General features: G+C 40.9%; 1 protein-coding gene and 2 pseudogenes across 4 annotated transcripts in view; 1 reads left to right on the top strand and 2 right to left on the bottom strand.

Moving 5' to 3' along the window:
- NUP85 (nucleoporin 85) overlaps positions 1 to 15,024 on the top strand; it is a 29,438-nt gene continuing 14,414 nt past the window's right edge. Inside the window, exons 1-6 of one of the 4 annotated variants that reach the window (XM_063080713.1) lie at positions 1 to 189; positions 812 to 945; positions 6,241 to 6,334; positions 10,493 to 10,655; positions 13,442 to 13,512; positions 14,360 to 14,403. In XM_063080713.1, coding sequence (XP_062936783.1) covers positions 6,274 to 6,334; positions 10,493 to 10,655; positions 13,442 to 13,512; positions 14,360 to 14,403 — 339 coding nt within the window. In that variant the 5' untranslated portion in view covers positions 1 to 189; positions 812 to 945; positions 6,241 to 6,273. Of the gene's footprint in view, positions 190 to 811; positions 946 to 2,479; positions 2,546 to 6,240; positions 6,335 to 10,492; positions 10,656 to 13,441; positions 13,513 to 14,359; positions 14,404 to 15,024 lie in introns of those variants that run through there. The other 3 variants (XM_063080714.1, XM_063080712.1, XM_063080715.1) reach the window with 3 other exon arrangements.
- Positions 2,770 to 3,574, bottom strand: LOC134365034 (large ribosomal subunit protein eL36-like; annotated as a pseudogene).
- On the bottom strand, positions 11,462 to 11,587 carry LOC134365318 (small nucleolar RNA SNORA70; annotated as a pseudogene).

Raw genomic sequence — 15,024 nt, forward strand, 5'->3', positions numbered from 1 at the left:
GCTGAGAAGAGACGGCCCTGCCCCCTTGTGGGGTTGGGCCTGCAGGCGCTGCAGGAGGCGCCCGCGCGGGGTCCTCTCTCGCAGCGGGCTCGGAGCGGGAGGCCTGATCCGGGAGCTTGGGCAGCCCCGCGATTTAAGGATCCTGGACGCGGCACTATGGAGGAGCTCGATGGCGATCCGGCAGTCACTGTAAGGGCGCCCGGAGCAGGCTTGCTGGCCCTGGCGGTTCGAGGACTGCGTCTGCTTAGCCACCTCAAGTTTGTCTATCTTCTCGCGGACCGCCAGGCGCCCGTTCTTTCCTTCGGCTCAATTGCTATGGTCCGGAGGTCGCTGCATTAACTAGGAACTAGGTTTGGATAGTACTAGTCGCAGGACTTCTCCGTTGTATACTCACCAGCCCAGGCCCCGGGTCCCACTCCATCCCGCTCCCTTCCTGTCTTCCTGATCTTTCTACTTCTCTCGCTTTTCCTCTCGTGTATTAGAGTGGGCTCGGACCAAGCAGAGGAATTGGGGCGTTTTTCCTTCTAGGTACACTAAGCTCCAGATCCCAGCACCGTGAGTTTGGCTTCTGCTTGTCGTGCCATGGAGGCCCATGGTCTGTTAAACGTATTTATTCTCTTGGGAGACTATTCCTATTTTTATCGCTCTGCATTCAATTGCGTTTGAATTCTCAAGACAGTATGTCGAGGGTGAATGTTCTGTGGTGTTTATAAGGAAGTTCACAGGAGATACGAAATGGGAATACGAGATACCTATTGTTCTTGCTGCCTGCAATGCTCCTCTTCCTTCTTTGGTTTATCTCATTTTTCAGGTGCAAGCTCCAGCGGTCTCTTTCTCTGGAAAGCCTTCCTTGAATCTCCCTGACTAGGTCAAATGTCTGTCCATTATGGGCTCTCAGAGTTCTGCATTTCTTAACTCTTGGTAACCTGTAAGTCCCACTAAACTGTAAGTTACCTGGCCTTGTGTTTTCGCTTTTTAGAAAGTTGAGATGCCTGCACAGCTAGAGCCATCAGATTGTAAAGCAGTCTGTGACAAAACCAAAAAAAAAAATTTTTTTTTTTAAAGATCACCAGTAAGGGTATCTTAACTCTTGGCTTGGTGTTGTCAGCACCACGCTCAGCCAGTGAGCGAACTGGCCATCCCTATATGGGATCCGAACCCATGGCCTTGGTGTTATCAATACCACACTCTTCCGAGTGAGCCACGGGCCGGCCCCCAAACCAAAAATTGAAAATAGTCATTTCAAAGCTAACTAGACAAAACAAGATGGGAGATCTTAAACAGCAGTTAATGTGGATTTTTACTCTCTATGAAGCTTACTACTGTAGAGTGTTAAATAGTAAATTCATATATAAAGTACTTTGTTAAATATTCCTCAAGGAGTATGTCAGTATTTGCAAGAAAAAGAATTAGAATATTAGAATCACTAGTACTTTTTCTAACTATGTATTTTCTTGCCATTCCTTCCTCCACTTATGTGTCAGAATCTTTGGATGGGGAAACCTTACTAGTACCCTGTCCAACCCTGGAGAGCTAGCCACTACTTTGATTTTGAGCCATGCATTTACAAAGAGGGTGAATATGCTCTAAGCTGGTTTTTACCCTCAGTAGTGATATACTTGTGGTAACTCAGCTCTGCATTGTTGTTAGACCAGATAGTAAACTGGTTGGCATTGTGAGCAGAGCCTCACAGAGGGGCATTATCTTGGTAGAACTCCATAGTCTAGAGTCTGAGTCTCCCTGAACTCAGACTCTAGACTATGGAGTCAAACTCAGTCTTGTCTGAGTTTGAATCTGCTCTTTGGGCTTACTCTAATCATACCTTCAAGAGATTGATGAATAATCCAGAATACTCTTATTTTATCCTTTATAGCTGTGTCTGCTCTTTAGGCAACTGCTTCCTCTTAGCAAAGCACATAAAGGCAAATTAGTAATTAGCAGATTCAAAGATGTTTAAGACAGAAAAATCAAAGACAGAAAAATCTTGAAGTTTTTCTATTTATTTATTTATTTTAAATTTTATTTTGTCTATATACAATGTGGCTGATTATTGTGGCCCATTACCAAAACCTCCCTCCCTCCTCCCTCTCCCCCCTCACACCCAACAATGTCCTTTCTGTTTGCTTGTCGTATCAACTTCAAGGAACTGTAGTTGTTATGTCTTCCCCCCCACCCCCCCGGGGTTTTTTTGTGTGTATGTGTGAATTTATTTGTTTATTTTTAGCTCCCACCAATAAGTGAGAACATGTGGTATTTCTCTTTCTGTGCCTGACTTGTTTCACTTAATATAATTCTCTCAAGGTCTATCCATGTTGTTGCAAATGGCAGTATTTCATTCGTTTTTATAGCTGAGTAGTATTCCATTGTGTAGATATACCACATTTTCCGTATCCACTCATCCGATGATGGACATTTGGGCTGGTTCCAACTCTTGGCTATTGTAAAGAGTGCTGCGATGAACATTGGGGAACTGGTATATCTTCGAATCTTGAAGTTTTTCTAGACCTGTGGTCTTATCCTTTTGATTCAAGGATTCTTGAGAGATGTAAGTCACAGTCAACTCTTTCCCCAGAAAAATACTCGTATGTGTATAATTTCATGTGGTTCAAGCACCCTTAGGAAGCACAGACACTAATGAGACTTCCTCATGCTTGTTTTCGGTCAATTCTTACCCCTCAACCACTTCTTGAGTTTATTACCATAGGTTAGTTTTGTCTTTTTTTTTTTTTTTCCCTGTAAAGGTTTTATTTTGCAGAGGGGAGAGAGGGCTCAGTCCTTCTTGGCAACCACTTTCCTCATGGCAGCCAGGATGTTGCTCAGCTCCTCTTGCTTCCTCTTGGTGCAAATGTGTGTCCCTACCCTTTTCTTGATGAATTTGAGGGCTTGCTTGTCCTTGGAGACCTTGAGCAGCTCCACGGCACAGCAATTGTATGGGGCAAAGCCACACACCTCCCATATCATGTCCCACACAAACTTTGTAAGCTTGGTCAGGCTCCCATGGCGGCAGCTATGCCTCAGGTGCTCACGTTCTTGGTTACCTTGTGGCCCTTGTTGAGACCCATGGCGATGGGGTGGTGCAGAGCTACGGCTGCTGCTCTTCAACAGCTGCTGCAATGGAAGGCAGTTTTGTTTGTTCTTGAACTTTAATACAGTATGTAACTTTTTTGTGTCTATAACAACTCACGGTGTTTTCAAGATTCATCTCTTTCGTGAATCGGTAGGTGGTTCCTTTTTATTGCTGAGTATCATTGCTTTGTATGAATATACCACAGTTTGTGCAGCCATCCTCCTGTTGATAGGCACCTAGGTTGTTTACAGTTTTTGTCTATTGGGAATAAGGCTGCTACGAACATTCTTCTACAGGTCTGGGTTTTGTTGCATTTTTCTTTCTTTTTTTTTTTTCTGACGTGATTTCTTTCCGACACATGCTTTCATTTTTCCTGGGTGAATACCTAGAAGTGGAATTGCTTAGTTGTAGGATATATGCATATTTAGGTAAAAGAAATGGTCAGTTCTCCAAACTGGTTATACCATTTTTTGCATCAGCAAAATATGAGAGTTCTAGTTACTCCATATCCTCACCAACTCTTGGTATGGTCAGTCTTTTTAAATTTTAACCATTCGGGCCGGCCCGTGGCTCACTCGGGAGAGTGCGGTGCTGATAACACCAAGGCCCCGGGTTCGGATCCCATATACGGATGGCCAGTTCGCTCACTGGCTGAGCGTGGTGCTGACAAAACAAAGTCAAGGGTTAGGATCCCCTTACCGGTCATCTTTTAAAAAAATTTTAAAAATATAAATAAATAAATAAATTTTAACCATTTCTAGTGGGTATATAGTGGTAGCTTATTATTTTGATTTGTGTCTCCCTAATGATGAAAGATACTGAGCATCTTTTTATGTGTTTATGTTTCATTAGTATATCTTTTTTAGTGAAGTGTCTGTTAAAAATCTTTTGCCCATTTTGTTATCAAATTATTTATTATTGAATTGTAAGAATTATTTATATATTCTGGATACAAGTCCTTTATCAAATATAAGGGTACTTCAAAAAGTTCATAGAAGGATTCCTATTGTCTTTAAATTCTTTTTTTCTACAAAACTTTTGAAGTACCCTCGTATGTGTTTTGCAGATATTTCCCCCAGTGTGTGGCTTTCCTTTTTGTTTTCTTTTTCTTTTTCTTTTTTGGTGTCTGGCCAGTACAGGGATCCTAACCCTTGACCTTGGTGTTATAACACCATACTGTAAGCAACTGAGCTAGCAGGCCAGTCCACCTTTTCTTTTTTTTTTTTTTTTTTTTTAAAGATGACCGGTAAGGGGATCTCAGCCCTTGGCTTGGTGTTGTCAGCACCACGCTCAGCCAGTGAGCTAACCGGCCATCCCTATATAGGATCAGAACCTGTGGCCTTGGTGTTATCAGCATCGCACTCTCCTGCGTGAGCCACGGGCCGGCCCTCACCTTTTCATTTTCTTAACAGTATCATTTGAAGAGCAAAAGTTTAAATTTTTTTTTTCTTTTCTTTTTTTTTTTTGTGACCAGTAAGGGGATCGCAACCCTTGGCGTGGTGTCGCCCGCACCACATCCTCAGATAGGATCCAAACCCGCGGCCTCAGCGCTCCCAGCGCCGCACTCTCCCGAGTGAGCCACAGGGTTGGCCCAAAAGTTTTAAATTTTGATGAAGTCCAATTTATAAATTTTTTTCTTCTATAGTTTGTACTTTGGTTGTTCTATTTTTGCTTATTTTAAGGTCAGAAAGATTTTCTACTATGCTTTCTTCAGGTTTCATAGATATTACTCTACGTTGTGTCTGAGGTTAATTTTTAGTTTTTGTAAATGCTGTGAGGATCATTTTTTTGCATATAGATGTTCACTTGTGGGGGCCGGCCTGTGGCTCACTTGGGAGAGTGCGGTGCTGATAACACCAAGTCAAGGGTTAAGATCCCCTTACTTTTTTCCTTTAAAAAAAAAAAAAAAATATATATATATATATGTATATTCTCACTTCCTTCAACATCATTGTGTATAATGCTTTTCGCTTTGCTTAGCCTGTTCATCCATTAAGAGTTGGCTAAGTCAGATTTTCTCCTGTGTTTCAGTGTGTGCCCTTGGCTTAGCACGTCTCCACTTTTCTGACTGCCTGTTTATTGGACTTTCTCAATAGACTACTGGTTTTGGAGGACAGAGACTATATTATACATTGTTGAATTTCTAGAGCTCAGCGTAGGAAAGAGTCCCATAAGCATTGTTTAGTTGTTGCATGGCTGCAGTAGGCCTTCCAAAGAACTGAATGCGCTTGTCTTGAGGCCAGACTGTTGCCACCGAATACGTTACCAGAAATATTTAAGGAATGCTAGCTGTGTACTAGGGTCTCTTTTAGGCAGTGAATGAAAATCCTAGAGTGCCCTGCCTTTGTGAACTTTCATCTATTTACAGAGTAGATAATAACCATCTAAGAGAATCATTCAGGGACTGAGAAATGCTGTTGCAGTGGTCCAGATGAGAGCTGATGATGATTTGACTGGTAGAGGGGGTAAGTGATTAGATGCAGGCTTATTTCAGAGTAGAACAGGATTTACTGATAGATCAGACATAGGTAGTGAGGGAAAGAGAAGAATCAAGGATTACTTATAGTAATTAGGAAAGCCTTCATCCGAGTGCACGTGTGGAATGAGGTGCAAGGTTGAGGATGGGTGTCAAGAGTTCCTTTTTGGCTCTTGATGTTTTCTAGATATAGTTGTATAGGTTAGATAACCTACAGAGGTGTGGATTAGGCAGTTGGATGTGTGAAACTGAACCTCAAAGGGACTGGTCTGAATTGGAGAGAAAAATTTAGAGTCACCATCGGAGAGATGGCACAGAAGCCATGGGATTGGAGGTCTGTCTGTTTTCAGTGAGTAATAAACAGTTTGATTCTTTTTTTAAAAATTTTTCCCCACTTCCCTTTTTCTGAACTACAGATCACTAAGTTACTATAGGAATTGATTAGGGTGTAGCTTGCCTTTTCATCAACACTTGAGAGATGGGTGGCTGGGTTGAGGAGCCCAGCACAGGTCACTTGCTTATTCAGGGATTGTTAGTGGTTCAGCAGACTGGGTTAATCTCAACAACACACTGCTGTGTACATGGATTAGTACTTAATAACTTTCATGACCACTGATTTCTAGGATTATACTTACAAGTCGATTAAAAAGCAAAGACTTTGGTAAGAATAACAGTTTCTGTGCCTTATTTTTACTAGTTGATTCCAGGAGTGAATTCCAAGAAGAAACAAATGTGTTTTGACTGGGGTCCAGGGGAGATGCTGGTATGTGAAACCTCCTTCAACAAAAAAGGTAGTTGGTTTTTTTTCTTGCAGGTTATCTATTCTGGCGCATTCGGTTGTTTTTATTCTCTCAGATTTGACTAGCTGAGGCACGAAACAAATTTATGTATTTATGTATTTATGTATTTATTTATTTATTTATTTATTTATTTTTAAGATGACTGGTAAGGGGATCTTAACCCTTGACTTGGTGGTGTTAGCACCACGCTCTCCCAAGTGAGCTAACCGTCTGTCCCTATATAGGGATCCGAAGCTGTGGCCTTGGTGTTATCAGCACTACATTCTCCCAAGTGAGCCACGGGCCAGCCCTGAAACAATTTTATTTTGTACCATTTCCATTTTTGAAACTTTAGCTGTTTTAGATTTTCATTGACTTATGAGACCTGGAAGATATCAAGTCCAGGAAAAAAATTAACAGTAGTCTTCCTAGTGTTAAAGAAAGGTTTTCTTTATATTTAAAAACAAGATTTTTTTCCCCTTTTTTCTTGTCCAGAGTGACCAGATTCTTTTCATAGCAGCCCCTTTATTGTGAAACTTTGCAGATACTATGGCCATCACTTTTGTGCTCACAGTGTGAACTCAGTTGAATGAGTTTTGTAGGCTGAGTTGATCCATAGTACCAGAGGCACAGATGGAGCTGGAGAATGAAATGGCTTGTCCTTGGCTTGGTTTTCCTAAGTTTCATCAGTTGTTGGATATGGATCTTTTTTCCCCCAATACGGATTCCCCCAGTAGCAAGATAAAACTGAAATCTTGACATTTGATTTGCTTTCTCCTCTCAAGAGGGAAATCTCAGGAGATGTTGAAGAGATTTTCTTGCAAATCTTTGGTGGGGTCTTTATCCAAACGTGAAAGTTTTACTCTTTATGAAGAGAAGATTGAAATTCTTATAATTTTGGCAAATTATATGGTGTGTAGTTTATGTGATTTTTAAGCAGTGTAGTTTTTCTTGATTTTATAGTTAAGAATTGTTCCTTCTGTCGCTAAGTCCTTATGGAATGTGTAGGTATTGAAGATCCCCACCTTGGCAGAGCAGTGGAATCTACCATAGGGGCTGTTACTCAGGAGAGAATCTTCTGCAAATATGTCTGAATGGCTTCTTTTCATATTTAACGGGAAGTTTATCAGCATTTCTAGGTTGTGCTCGATTACTGGAAACACAAGGTTTTCTTTATTTTTTTGTTTATTCTTATTGAAATCTGCTGAAGTCCAGCTTCAGCGAGGGGTGGGTACCCGAAAAGGGAAGGAGAGGGTCGGCGAAAATAACAAACACACCAACACACCGGGCCGAACCCTTGGCACACTCGGGAGAGTGCGGTGCTGGGAGTGCAGTGACGCTCCCGCCGCGGGTTCGGATCCTATATAGGAATGGCTGGTGCGCTCCCTGGCTGAGCACGGTGCGGGCGACACCAAGCCAAGGGTTGTGATCCCCTTACCGGTCACGAAAAAGACAAAAAAAAAAAAAAAGAAAATAACAAACACAGACGGAGACCTCAGTGCATCAATATGCACGCTCGCTCTCTGCAGCTGTCAGCGTGTTGCAGCTGGAGCCCAGTAGAGCACGAGACAGTGCCTTTTATTTAGATTTTTCTCTGCAGGGAGGTTTTGGATCAAGCTTAAATCAATAGTCCAAAAAGCAGGGAAGAAACTTTTTTAGAGGTCAGCCAGTCCTTTCCTTTTGTCAGCATGTCTTAGGTGATCAACTCGTGCTTCTTTTTCCTGGAATCAGGTTATCAGATCAGAACCATCTCTTCACTGTCTTGAAGTTATCTTGTGACCTTTTTCTCTTAGCAAGCTGTCGTTAATATCCACCCTATTAACAGGGTGGCAGCTATTTTGATCTATTCTTAAATGTAAATACAACTTTGCTAAAAGGAAAAAATGTTAACATTTAAATTCTAATGGGGGTCTAATGATTTTATGTTCTAATGGAATGAACCTTCTGTTCATATGGAAAAAGAACAGTGGATATTTGAGCAGCATTATGCACATTTTAAGGTTATGCATTGGCTGTGGCCCTATAATCTTGATCTAAATGTTAAAGTGTCGGGCCGAGCCTGTGGCGCACTTGGTAGAGTGCTGCGCTGGCAGCGCGGCGACGCTCCCGCCGCGGGTTCGGATCCTATATAGGACTGACCGGTGCACTCACTGGCTGAGTGCCGGTCACGAAAAAAACGACAAAAAAAAAAAAAAAAAAAAAAAAAAAAATGTTAAAGTGTCCTTGTGCACAGCACCATCCCTCACAAAACTAGGTGTACTCTCTTATTTTTCTAAGATCTAATTTTGCAGGTTTGTGCTCGCTTCGGCAGCACATATACTAATTTTGCAGGTTTAATAATTTTACAGCATATATTTTTATCCCAACACCTGATTCTTAATGATTTATTTAAAACTGGACATCACCAAGTAAAGGGAATTCTACGGTTTCATTCCCATATACTTAATTTATCCCAATCATATAATTTCCCATTAATACCAACCATTCTCTTGCCATTAATATAATCTCCAGTAAATGATGTTTGCCAACTTACATTAGGCTGCAGCTCATATTTAGTCATGAGCGGTGCTTTTGGAACATATGTTGGTGTGGTCAACTTATCATAAGGGGATAATTTTAAATTGTCCAATTTACTCGGATCCTCTGTGGGAATGTTTAGTTCAATGACCGCAAAATTATTTGTGTTATTTTTATAATCTTTTGGGAATTCAGAGAACTGCCATGCTAACCAAAATATCGAAAGAGAAAGCAAAAGCAGTACCACAAAGCCGAGGCAGGAGCCCTTATGGTTGTAGCAAGTGCTTGTAGCTGTGGCCTTGCCAACAGCTCTCCCTCCGGCGGTCCTGCCAACTTGGAGAGGGCAGCCCAAGCTGACTCCTTTAGGATCCTGCCATGGCGTGGACTGTGCCAGAAATCATGGTCAAGACAAACTGTTGAACATCATCACACACTGTTCGAGAAACTATTACATAAGAAATTTCCACAAGTTGGTGGTTTATAATTTATCATCATAAAGTCTTTTCATTGTTCTCGCAAAATAATTTAGTCAGTTTTTGATTCTTTGTTTTAGGGGTAATGGCAGTGCAAAGTAATATAAAATTAATATTTACTTGACTTTGAAGTTATATAAAACTTTTGCTTTAAGTTTATCTTATTTATTGAGTTTTACATAGGCTTATATTAAGTGAGCTTACTTTTTTCTGGTATATTTCAGTTGATGGAGGCAAACAGTAGTTCCTGGTGGACCCTGTGGCTCACTTGGGAGAGTACAATGCTGATAGTGCCCGAGGCTGCGGGTTCGGATCCTATATAGGGATGGCTGGTGCACTCAATGGCTGAGCATGGTGCTGACAACACCAACCCAAGGGTTGCAATCCCCTTACCGGTCAAAAACAAAAACAAAAAAAACAAACAACAAAAAAAGTAATTCCAAAATGTGCTTGTGGGCTGAGAATGAGCATTTGTGTTTAAAAATTCATGTGTGGTTAATTGATAAATGATAGTCCTTATCACTTTATTTTTTATAAATGAAATCAGTAGCAAAGAAGCTGAAGCTTTTATTATTTGTTTTTGGTGGCTGACTGGTAAGGGGGTCTGAACCCATGACCTTGGTTTTATAAGGTTGTGCTCTAACCAACTGAGCTAACTGGCCAGACCTAAGAAGCTAAAGCTTTTATTTTATTTATTTATTTATTTATTTTTTCTTTTTTTTTTTTTTCTTTTTTTTTGTGACCGGCTGCACCGCGCTCAGCCAGTGAGCGCACCGGGCACCCCTATATAGGATCTGAACCCACCGCGGGAGCGCTGCTGCGCTCCCAGCGCCGCACTCTCCCGAGTATGCCACGAGGTCGGCCCCTTTTTTTTTTTTTTTTTTTTTAAATTTAAATTTAAATTTAAATTTAATTTAATTTTATTTGTGACCGGTAAGGGGATCGTAACCCTTGGCTTGGTATTGCCAGTACCACGCTCAGCCAGTGAGCGCACCGGCCATCCCTATATAGGGTCCGAACCTGTGGCCTCGGCACTCCCAGCGCCACACTCTCATGAGTGAGCCACGGGATCGGCCCGAAACTAAAGCTTTTATAATTAGATACTCAATTAAAATTTTTAGAGTGTATTCTCTTTTGAGGATGATGATAGATACTAAATTTTTTTCCTGTTTTGTTTCAGAAAAATCAAAGATAGTGCCAAACTGCCCCTTTATCTTTATCATCCGGAAAGATGAAGATGTTTACTCTCAAATCTTGAGAAAACTCTTCAATGAATCCCATGGAATCTTTGTGGGCCTCCAGAGAATAGAGGAAGAATTGACTGGAAAATCTAGAAAAGCTCAGTAAGTAGGCTGCTGCTAGGTGCCGAAGTCCACAGCTAAATTATGAAAAGCCAATTGAAATGCCTCCTTGTCTTTTGCTCGATGGATAGGTCACCTAGAGAAATAAGGGACTCCTGGTTTTAGTTTATGGCTTCAGTACTGTGCAGTGTATGTCGCTGGGGCTGGGAAGTCTTAGAGGGAATGTGCAAATGGCGTTGGTTGACTTGCTGGCTTGATAAGCTTTTTTTTTTTTTATATCTCTACTTCATTTACTCTCCAATGCAGAAACTTAGGCTGAATAAGCACTTGAGAGTCACTGAATGAAGTCCGGTTGTTAGGAGATTTGGAAATTAATATAAAAATGACAGTCTTGTTTTGTCTTTTTTTAATTTAATTTTTATTTTTCAGACAGAAAGTAGGATTTATTAGTGGACATGAGTAAGGAAGTGGCAGCACAGTAGAAGCCCTCACAAGTCCAGGGCCCACTCCTTGTCTAGGAGGCCTCGGTTGGGGATGCATATAACTCCACAACCATCTGGGATTAGCCACTTCTCTGCCACCATGTCTTCAAATTGATCCGCATTAAAACTTGGTGAAGCCCCACTTGTTTGAGACGTGGATCTTCTGGTGGCCAGGGAACTTGAACTTAGCCCTTGTGTAGGGCCTCAATCACATGCCCCTTGTTCTGCACCTTGGTGGAGAGGGACCTGATGATTCAGCCAGTGTGAACCCTGTGCTCTGGCACTTTCCAAAGGCACCCTGCATACCATTCTGGAGCCTAGGTTGAGGACAGCACTAGGTCAGAAACATGAACACCTGATGGAAAGGTCTGTCTCTGAGGTTCCTTAGGGCAACCTATACAAACAATACGCTGCTTATACTACCAAGGATGCTGCTGTTTGCAACCTGTTTTCTCTTTAAAGAATTACTTTTGAGACCTTTTTTGGTAAGAGACCGGAAAACTATTGTACTATTTACAGATCAAGATTTCTTGAAATGTGGTTCATGATTTAACCGTGTCAATATCAGGGTGGTACTTATTAATTGCAGACTTCTGGACCCAACCTTAGATCATGAAAATCAAAATCTCTGGAATTGGATCCTGAAATCTCCAAGTAGATTCTTAAGTTCATTGGAGTTTGATACTCCTGTGTTAGGTTTTTATCAGTGTCTGTTCAAATGGTTAGGGCATGGGCAGTGTTGGTATATTACTTCCTTGATAAGCTTTTTACCAATGAATTATTTGGACAGTTCCATGGTCAGCTTCTAGGTGTGTGTATATACATGTGTGCCTGCACATGCACAATCGCTGGTTTCAAGAGGCTCTGTTACAGAATATTTGTGACTCATAGAAATCTATTAACACTTCAAGGAGAAAACATGTCAAAACTCCTGTAATTCCTTTTTTTTTTAACTTGTAAATATCTTCTACGATAAAGTCCTGTAATTCCTTGAAGGCAGGGGACCCTGTCTTATTTGTGTGTACCCTTTGTTTCCTCATCTCCTGGTATATTAGGATAGTAGGTGCTTTGTATAGTATGCTGAATGAAAGAAGGAATATATATGTGAATGTCTCACTCATTGTGGGATGGTAGCTCCTGTTTTGTACATGGGGGCCAGCATGTTAGCTTGTTTTTTTGTCCAGGTAAGTTACTTATCCGGGCCTTTGCTCTTGACTCTAAGTTGGGGTAACAGTAGTTCTCTGCAGAGTAGTGAGGATTAGGGGAGATAATATGGGCAAGTTGCTTAACCTCCTGCCAGCCCTTTGGCAGGCCATGTGCAGGATGTAGCTACTATTCATTTTATTTTATTTTTTTTCCCATCCCCCTACTATTCATTTTGAAATGGAGCCAGTAGGTGGCCTTTAGGTCTTTTCCTCTAAAACAAATGTTTTTCTTGCTATAATGATATACATCTTGGTAACTGACAAGCATTGCTTTCTTGTGGATAATTTTCTTCTGTCTTTTTCTTTTTTAAGAACTTTTTATTTTGAACTGATTTGAGACTTAAGAAAAGTTAGAATAGTAGTCTGTATATTCTTCACCCAGTTTCCCAAATGTTAATGTCTGATACAACCACATTACTGTTACTAAAACCAGAAAACTAACATTGGTGCAGTATGATTAACTAAAGACATTGTTTGAATTTCACCAATTTTTCCACTAATAACCTTTTTTCTCTTCTGTAAATGAGGTTGCATTTACTTTTTTCTTGATAGTCTGTTTCGTGAGCTTGATACTTTTGAAGAACATTTATTGATTATTTTATAGACTGTCCCTCAATTTGGGTTTGTCAGTGTTTTCTCATAATTGAACAAAGCTTATGCACTTATTAGCAGGAATACCACAGATGTGGTGATGTGTCTTCCTCACTACAGCATATCATGTACCAGGTTTGTGATGTTAATGTTTTATTGCTGGTGATGTTGACCTCGTTCACTTGGTTTATGTGGTTTCCGCTGTAAAGTTACCATCTTTCCCTTTGTAACTAATAACTGTCTTGCGGGAGAAACTTTGAGACAATGTAGATCTTATTTCTCCATCTTTCACCCACAAATTTTAGTGCCCATCAGTGGATTTCATCTACAGCCATTAATATTAGTATGGACTCACTATTTTATTCCATGGGCTATCTCGTATTTATTTTGTTGCTCAAGTTGTTCTAGCTTAAGAGGTTAGCTCCCACCTTTTTTATTTTATTTATTTATTTTTAGCAAATTCCTATCTGTTTTTTTTTGAGCACTTTCTTATTTTCTGGCACCACAAGATGTTCTAGGCTCATCTTATATGTTATTTCATTTTCTGTAGATTGGTTCGAGTGAGTAAAAACTACCGGTCAGTCATAAGAGCGTGTATGGAAGAAATGCACCACGTTGCAAGTAAGGATTGTGTGTGTGTGTGTGTGTGTGTGTGTGTGTGTGTGTGTGTGTGTGTGTGTGTGTGTGTGTGTGTGTGTGTGTGTGTGTGTGTGTGTGTGTGTGTGTGTGTGTGTGTGTGTGTGTGTGTGTGTGTGTCTGATTGACATTCCAGTGTGTGTCTGTGTGTGTGTGTCTGTGTGTGTGTGTGTCTGTGTCTGTGTGTGTCTGTGTCTGTGTCTGTGTCTGTGTCTGTCAAGGTAGAATCTGATTGACATTCCAGTCCAAAACTCTTACTTTCCCATCTTACACAACACTGAATTTTTTGGTAATCATCTTCAGTATGTTTTTCAAGTTCAAATGTATTGAATTGATTGGCTCGTTGACAGGTATGAGGCTACAGGCCAAATTAAGGCTCTTTGAAAGTTGTGTTCCCAGGTCTTTGACCTTGGTGGTTTAATGTCACCATAACCATGTGAGCCACGTGATTTCTGGATGCCTGGTAGAGTTTTACATACCATGATGATGTCTTTGTCAGAGACCTTTAAAGTGGCTGTGTTGCAGTTGAAAGTGCTGCTTGTAACTTGAGGGCCTTGGTTTGAGAATCATTGATCTGTAACTTATGAAGCGTTAAAAAAAAAAAGTCTAGGTTGGCCCATTAGCTCAGATGGTTAGAGTATGGTGCTGCTAACACCAAGGTCTGGGGTTTGATCCCTGTACCAGCCAGCTGCCATTAAATTAAAAAAAAAAAAAAATCTGTAGTGAAAATGGGTGGTTAAAAACAAAGGCACGAGCCATAGAACCTGGTATATAAAGTTATAACAATAAGATAAAATTCATTGCTCACTTAAAATGTTTCGTGTTTTGTTAGTTGCTGCTAAAGATCCAGCCAATGGCCGCCAGTTCAGCAGCCAGGTAAGAGGGAGCTTGCCTTTGTTGTTTTGACTCCACTGTGTCCTTCTGTATCTTTGCACCCACCTGGGGTAGCTTTGCAGTCACAGTTACTGCAGAAGTCTCTCTTCTTTCCAGGTAGACAGGCAATTCCTTGGGGTGGCAGGGATCATCTTGAACTTCCTGGTGCCCCCTTCAAGGTCTAGCATGTTGGAACCCAAGGATCTGCTTGATAAATTCTTGTATACGTTTTCAGTTCTTATGGAAAATATAAATCCTAACCACGTTGTGTTGGTGATGTCACCTGGGATGCAGAGCTGAGCTTTGGAACCACCACTTAGTCTCATAAACTGTACTCAACTCATGAACTGAACATTTTTACTGAGCTACACATGGTTAGACTTTAGTCAGAGCTGGGAGATGAATTCTCTTTCCTTTGTAGAATATTGGTATTTTTCATACCCACTAGTAAATAGAGAATAATACACTGTCTCTAAAGTTGGCAAAGCATTTATTTTGCGCTTATCAGCAAGGCATGATGGTGTCTGTGGACAGAAAGATGGTGGGGAATTGGAGCCTGCATATACCTGAGGGCAGGGTCCAGGTCTCATTTATTTTTGGATCTTGTACTGGGCTTTGCCTTGA

This window comes from Cynocephalus volans, chromosome 16 (assembly GCF_027409185.1).
Source record: "Cynocephalus volans isolate mCynVol1 chromosome 16, mCynVol1.pri, whole genome shotgun sequence".
Taxonomy (NCBI): domain Eukaryota; kingdom Metazoa; phylum Chordata; class Mammalia; order Dermoptera; family Cynocephalidae; genus Cynocephalus; species Cynocephalus volans.